The sequence below is a fragment of the Triticum dicoccoides genome, chromosome 7B (genome assembly GCF_002162155.2).
Source record: "Triticum dicoccoides isolate Atlit2015 ecotype Zavitan chromosome 7B, WEW_v2.0, whole genome shotgun sequence".
NCBI lineage: Eukaryota > Viridiplantae > Streptophyta > Magnoliopsida > Poales > Poaceae > Triticum > Triticum dicoccoides.
In genome coordinates this window covers 74,360,719-74,368,627 of record NC_041393.1, presented here as the reverse complement: position 1 = coordinate 74,368,627, position 7,909 = coordinate 74,360,719, and the positions used below count along the sequence as shown (strand labels likewise).

Here is a 7,909-nt window from a genome sequence, read left to right as displayed (position 1 = left end):
AAAACAAAACCCCAACCACTGAACTGCTGACGCGTGGAAACCTTTTGGTCCCGGTTGGCGGCACCAACCGGGACAAAATGTCCTTCTGTCTAGGCAAGCCGCAACGACCACGTGGAGCCCCATTTGTCCCGGTTCGTGGGCGAACCGGGACTAAAGGTGTTGGGCTTTACTACCAACACTTTAGTCCCGGTTCGGCAACCGGGACAAATGGGCCTTATGAACCGGGACAAATGGGGCCTTTTCTACTAGTGTTAGTGTACCATTGTCCGCTATAGGGTGATATAGCTTCGCTATAGCAAATTTTATGGGCTGCGCCATTTTCTCATAGCACACTATATTTGCCTTGGTTTAATCAGAGTATTGCCTCTGTTGATCCCGTTGTAATCAACCTGGCACTTTTCTCTCCTTCTGATGGCGCAATTCCGCTTAATTTATCTTTTTTCTACTTATTTATCGTTTCCGTTGACTTAAGCTAGTGTGGAGAAACATGTGAGTACCATCAGGTTAAGGTCTGGATGGGTCAGCCGACAACTGACTACCTCTCTATGCACTATCTCATATGAGAGTAAGGTCTCTTTGTGGTACATTTTCTACTGATTTTTTGTAATGTGTACATATTTTGAGAGATAATTTGCATACCTAGATGCTCAAAAAAAAATTAGAGGAGAAATGGGCATAAAAGCATCAACTGGCAATTTTGTTGACCTTGTCAGGTGATTGGAAATGATAGAACATAAAGTACTACATCTCCCCCTAAAAAAGGTAATACATCTGTTGTAGTGTGGTCTAAGCACGAATTATCACTGTTTTTCTTGGACAAAATGACCACAGGTTAAGCCGTTAAGCGGCCCAACCACTAATAATAGAATAGTCGCTGCAGTTGGGTAATACCGGAAACCGGATCTGATCGCCCAATAGCAAAACCATATCGATGTTGGCCACAAATATGGAAAGTCCAAGAAGTACAAAAAGGCGCACACAGAGTGTTTCTAATACTAATGAAGAAAGTTATCCGGGACTTTGTGCCGTTATCTCTAGACGTACTGATGAAGGGGATCGTCATTCTTGTGGTGCATGGAACACTGCCTTCTCTGATGCCTCCCAGGTCTATTCTACATTACTACATGCACCCAAGGATAGTGGTGGCTAAATGAACCTCAAGTGAATCACCATTACTCAACTGCAGAGGAATGCATTCTTTCTCCCCGTTTTATAGGATGAGCAATGGAACTGTATTTGATTTGATTTGGTTCAGCAACCTCACAACTATATATGGTTCGGGAATGATGTACTCAGTTAGTCATTCTCACAACCATACATTTCCGACCACACGATTAGTGATTCTCAGTTGTATTTAAATCTACATTGATTATACTGTTTGGTGAAGAAAATTATACGGTAGATAGAGAGGTTACTGCATGCAGCAGATTCTCTGCATCAATAATGGTCAGTACGTTGACCGGTAAACTCGTTGTGCAAAAGCTTTAGAGCAAAAATGATCATGAAAAAGTTGCATGTTCTACTAAGCTTGGATTGTTAGTTAGCTTAATTGTCAGTTAAAGATACCAATTCGAGAACTGTTAATATATTCTCAAGGAGGTGAAACAAAGCTTTTAGCTAATTAATCACACTAGTTTTTTTTTCAAATGGGGGATAAAACCCCGACCTCTATATCATAGATGCACATAACCATATATTACTAATTGTTGAAAGATAATGGCATGCAAAGTCAAACATTGGTGCCGAATAGAGCAGTTTATCAACGGCTAGAAGACAAAGTTCACAACACTCCAACACAACACCTTCAAAAAGGATCCACAAAATAACAAAGGTGCATTAATTTAAAACAGGTTTACTAGTGAATCATAAAATAATCTCTACTTCTAAAGAAGAAGTTGGTAGGCCGGTACCCATGGTTTTTCTTTTGCCTCACCTTCCAATACCCCCTTCCACTCGATTTTTTTCTCCCTCCCAATAAAAACCACACCAGGAAAAATAAATCGTATGCCGTCACTCTTTCAATTACGCCATAAAATAGATGGACACCCTATTGACGATGCATGCAAGAATATTAACTTAGATGGATTTCCCCAGCGTTGGTGGATGATATATGCATGATTACTTCACAAAAAAAAGATCATTTTTGAGGAAAAAAGGGCACTTTCCAACGATATATGCTTGATTACTTCCCAATTATTTACTTAGATGGACTTCCCAGGGCGTTGGTGCATGATATATGCATGATTACTTCCAAAAAAAAATATTATTTTGGAGGAAAACATTGACACTTTCCAAACCAACGATATATGCATCACTACTAGAATCGCCGTTTATGCTGAGTTCCAAAGAAACTCGGCAGAGCACATATTACGGCGAAATCTTCACCAAGTGCCATACTCGGCGCAACGCACTCGGCTGGACGGGGCCCGACAATCATTAATAATGTCGAGTGCATTCTATCGAGAACTCAGTGAATATAAACAATGTTTGCCGAGTTCCGGTCACAAAAAAACTCGGCGAACCTCATCGAGAGACTGAACATGCCGTTAACAGAAGTGTCACATTGCACAAATTTTAATTAGTTTTTTTTCATTTAAGAGATAACACAATTTAAAAAATTGTGAATACAGAAAGATTTCTGCTGACATCATCCATTTCATTCTTGTGTACATGCATATATGAAAGAAAAGAAAAACATGTGGAAAAAACACCTTCGTGTCACACATGTGGTAGGAATAAACGTATGGGCCGAACTCCTTCATGCCATACGTGTAGCAGTTATCATACTAAAAACCCAATCTCATCACGCGATAGCAAAACCGTATTGATGTCGGCCACCAATATGGAAAGTCCAAGAGGCACAAAAAGGCACACACGGACTGGCGGGACTGCTGCTAGTACCTACGAAGAGCGTCATCCGGGACTTTGTGCTGTTATTTCTAGATGCGCTAATGGTGGGCATCGTTATTCCTCAAGCGCATGGAACGCTGCCTTCCCTGATGCCTCCCAGGTCTATTCTATACACTATATGCACCTAAGGATAGTGGCTAAATGAACTTCAAGCTGGTCACCTTTACGGAAGTGCAGAGGCATGCGTTATTTCTCCCATTTTATAGGACGAGCAATGGAATTGTACTTGATTTGATTTGCTTCTGTTGAACATGTGTACATGTACGTAGATTTAGGTTTCGTATGCAGTATCTGTAGTGTTTGTCTCTCTCTGTATGTACGTGTATCTTATGAGACAAGATACAGGTCGCATCCTTGTACCTATATATATATATGTACCTAGTGCATGATCAATGAGATATCGATGCACCAAATCATTCTCTACCTGGTATCTATCACAAGTCGATCCTCTCCCGCTTCCGCCTAACCCTAGCCGCCGCCGCGGCGATCTGCCGCCGCCGTTGCCCCACGCCACCGCCGCCTCCCCTCCCACGCTGCGCCCGCTTGATCTTGCTAGCCCCCCCGGCTCGCTAGCCGCGCCGTGCACCCGCCAACCCGATCCCGCTAGCCGCCCGTTCCATACGTCCGCTCACTGGCCACCCGTGCTCGCTCCGACTTGCTATCTGCCACGCCGCAGGCCGCGCCGCTCGCTCCCTGACACCCGCCGCTCGCTAGCTCCCTTTCCCGCGCCGCTCGCTAGCTACCAGGCCCGCGCCACTCGCTAGCTTTCCCGCCAGCACGATCGCAGCAACCGAGCTGCTCGTTAGCTTCGCTCGCCGCCGCTTCTTGCCTGCATCGTCGCGCCGTACCTTCGCCGTGCCGCACCTCCGCCGCGCCGCACAACCGACGAGCCACTACCAGAAATATGTTAACTTGTGACCTTGACTATTGGTCGCTGAAAGGTCATTGTTATTCATTTGCGACATTTTTATGACCAAAAACAGAAGGTCAAAAGCTGGCGGTCGTAAACTGAAATTAACGACCTTCTCTGTGAGAAGGTCGTAGACGTTTACGACCAAAGCAGAAGGTCGTCGAACCCATGGCCTTTTGTTTTGGTTACTGGCTGTCTGCCCAGGCCACGCCGGGTCCGACGTAGCAATCTGACGTGGCAAAATTACGACCAATTGAAAAGGTCATTGACAAGATTCAACCCGGTCCGATTGAGTGTTTTACATGGGCCGAGCCCATTAATTCAACCTATTTGTTGTTTTTTCTTTCAATTTGAGTCAAGTACATGGGTTGGGCCCAACAATTTGGCCTTTTTATTTCTAGGCCTTAGCCATTTCGCAGTCCATTTCATTAAGCCTTTTTGTACCGTTTTTTCATAAATGCACAACATTCCGGTCCACTATTGTTTGGGTCATACCTTTTTAGAGCCCAAATATTATTTGATCCAATAGAACATGCAAACCTTTTCATTCACAGATTTCAAATTTACACATTTCAACAACAAACAAGCTAACATTCTTTCAATTAAATGATCAAATCCAAAAATCTATCAATGAAACTCACGATAGCACATGTACAATAGCACACACTGCATGATCCAACAAGTGTACATACAATCAAAAAACAAATACACATGCACCAAAACTTGGTGGCAACATAAACTAAAACTTGGTGCACATATCCAGGCTTCTTCTGATCTTCGGTAAGAGAAGCAGCCACCTCGACGACATTAGATCCTGATCTACATAAATTAGTAGTCAGATAGAGTGAAAGTTGAATGATTGCCAATAAAATACATGGGTAGAAGATGGATGACATTATATAGAAGAGTAGAGATCTGTGTCCCTTGGAAGCACATCAAATGTAACAAATCTGGACTGGTTAAATAATAATTGTATCCTTCTCTACAAGCACATATGAGTAGTTAATACATACTAATCCTATCATGTATGGCAGGCTTGCAAGATGGAGATGCATACATGACTAAACACTAACATATTATGGTATGACCAGGGTGAGAAAATCGACAACTCGATCGACCCAACATTGAAATCGGACATGATATCCTAAAACAGCAAGAAACAGGAAAAGTAGGCTCATACATCAGGACCACTACAACCAAGCACATCACAACCATGGTCGAGGAAATAATCAACACCTGCATTTTACCACAGTACACTTACCACAAAACTGTCATCAGTACAGAGATCATTAGCTACCATCGCATGAAGCATCCGTACATCAAACTGATTTTTCTGGTGTTGGTTGAAACACTACACGTCAACCAGAAATTTGTAAGTGCATGAGACAATGGCTTAATAGAAGAACATTGTGACTTCTTCGGCTATTTGTTTCAACAACAGTACAAACCTCACCTCTGTTACACCCTCGGCAGCATTAAACAATGCCTGATAATCTGCACGTACATAAGATTCATACACAGTCGCATGAACAATATTGAGCATGTTATCTACAAAGAGAAGAGAAAAGTCAAACAGATCTCAATCATTCTGCCGTATTAACACATGCACATCAAGTAAGAGTGGTGCTCTGTTTTTACCACAGCGGCACAAGCGAGACAATGTCCGATTCGCCCTACTCCTCCACAAGATTCGCCCTACATTTCAAAGCACACTGCATGGGAACAAAGACACTTATGAACAAAGATATGCCTCAAATTTCAACAGAACACTATAGTGCTAGCTAAGCTAGTCAATGCACAAACATATAAGCATGCAGAAACAGTAGTACTAGTCATATACATGACACATCATGCAACAAGATCTAAAATGAATAATTCTAGGCTAGAAGAAAAATATATAATACCAAATACCAACTAAATAGTATAGGATCCCCAAACAATCCAAATGCATCTAACTGAAAAAGGCAAAATGGTGCTTCTGCTGCACTGAATTGAAACCCAAAGCACCCCCAAACCGCAACAGACTAAACTAGCTAGCTCTAGGGTAATCATTTTTGAAGTTGATGCTTCAGGAGCCCACCGGCGTGGTGGTTCAGGTGGTCGAGGAAGAAGAGGAGCATTACTGCATAATCATCACGAAACAACAGTGATTGAGTAAATCATAAAGCAGGATGACAAAGCCATAATTAATCTAAATCGACTCAGAATCAGATAGCATATGATGAGCATGTTTACATCTTTTACTAAAGCTTTCCATATTTGGTATTGATACATGTGCATTATCGTACAACAAAGAGCTGCAATGTGAAATTCAAAGAAGAAAAAGTTAAACAATGCGTATAACTATGACCAGCTGATGTTATGATGGCTTCCACATTTGAAAAACAGATGTAGCAAAGGGCCCTGCGATGGTCAGATATGCCTTGCCATGTAGTGTGGTGAGTAAGAACTAGAGAAAGGAAATGGTAATTAGTACCTTCCTGATGCCCGCGAAACGCAAGCAACTGCGATAGTCCCATCCATGGTCTCCACAACTACAAAAGAACGAAGAAGATGGTTACTGAGGCACCCAAGTTACTTCATAATCTGCACAGGATTTACCCAAAATGTAGCGCCTATGTAGAAGAAACTATGAAATGTGTAGAAGAATCATCACATGAACAAATAAACAAGACCCCCATGAACTTGGAACACCGTGAACACTAGCAGGACGCACGACAGACCTTGGAAGACTGACTGCGTGTAACCGGAGCAGAAATCAAAATTATGAAACAGAGTACATGACCGATAGTCTATACAGGCTTACGGTTAAGAGTACATCGCTTTTTCAAATGCTATGCTATGGTTTTGTGCGGTTTGCACCGTTGGCAAAAGCAAAACTAATAGAGTTCCCAGAGGTGGCAAAAACTAGCATATTATTTCCCCCGGAGACTAACTGAGAAGGAATCAATCATGATAGGACGTACTTTGTAAGTTACTTGGACTTCCAGAACAGGAATTAAACATGAGAAATGTAACAACTATTACAACTGAAATATCAGAACTAACTCCGTTGCCGGTGAATCCTTGATCTTCACTGCAGTGGCAAGATAAAACCACAGAGTAATAAGCCTACACAGACTACATGATCATAGTGTACTGAGCTAAATCTACATGGGGGGCATTTCCAAGACCAAAAATAGCACCAAACAGATCATGCGATTTTAGCTATGCAAGTCCCCAAGTCGTACAACCAACTGATTCGTAAGCAGCCGATGCTATGATCCATTAGCAGGACTGAATGAACCTACCCCTATACTTCAGTGCGCAGCTGCTCCAGCACGTAGCATAATTTGGCAGCGAGATCCAACAAACAAAAGCCCCACAGCAGACATGCACACACACACACACACACACACACACACACACACACGCGCGCGCGCGCGCTTAAGGGGAAGGGGAATCTACCTGCTGCCGAACAGACGGGGATAGGAAGAGCCAGCGGTGTCCCAAATCTGGGCCTTGACGACCTTGCCGTCGACCTAGAGGGAGCGGGTGGTGAACTCGACCCCCCTGATGGTGGACTTGGACTCGAGGCTGAACTCGTTGCGGGTGAAGCGGGAGGGCAGGTTGGACTTGCCGATGCCGGTCTTGAATCCTTGCCTTGCGCTGGACCCTCCCTGATGTGGTCGAAGAGCAGCCGGACATGCCCGTCGGGGTTGTCCCCGGCCATGTAAGGCACCAGCAGGAAGGCCTTCCCCATGGGGTTCGCCCACAGAACTCTCTTACTGTCGCCGCCGGCGTGCAGCAGCAGCACGTGCTTGGTGGCCATGAAGCGCACCACGGATGCTAGTGGGACGTCATCGGCGGAGGAGCTGGTCGCTTCGGGGAGGAATTCGGCGATCTCTTCCTTGGTGGCCTGCAAGAGAAATTGAGTTCATATGTGAAAATTCAGGTCAAGGGAGCAGAAATATACTGACTGCGCGAGCAGGCGAGGGAAAGGCGGAGTGAGGTAGGGCTTCCTGACCTGGAAGACGAGGTGGTGAGCGAGGGAGGCGAGGCGTGCAGCGCGGCGGCGCCGGAGCCGATGCGGGCGCCGTCGGGGTCCAG

The 7,909-nt window shown here is 44.3% G+C and overlaps 1 protein-coding gene across 1 annotated transcript; it reads right to left on the bottom strand.

The window, feature by feature from the left end:
• Positions 1-5,273: 5,273 nt before the first annotated feature.
• Positions 5,274-7,903, bottom strand: LOC119336250. The gene is made up of 4 exons (XM_037608256.1): positions 7,827-7,903; positions 7,268-7,718; positions 6,297-6,354; positions 5,274-5,532 (listed from the first exon to the last, which is right to left on the bottom strand). Exons 2-4 carry the CDS (start codon positions 7,629-7,631, stop codon positions 5,523-5,525), a joined length of 432 nt encoding a protein of 143 aa, XP_037464153.1. The 5' UTR covers positions 7,632-7,718; positions 7,827-7,903; the 3' UTR covers positions 5,274-5,522.
• Between the last annotated feature and the right edge of the window lie 6 nt (positions 7,904-7,909).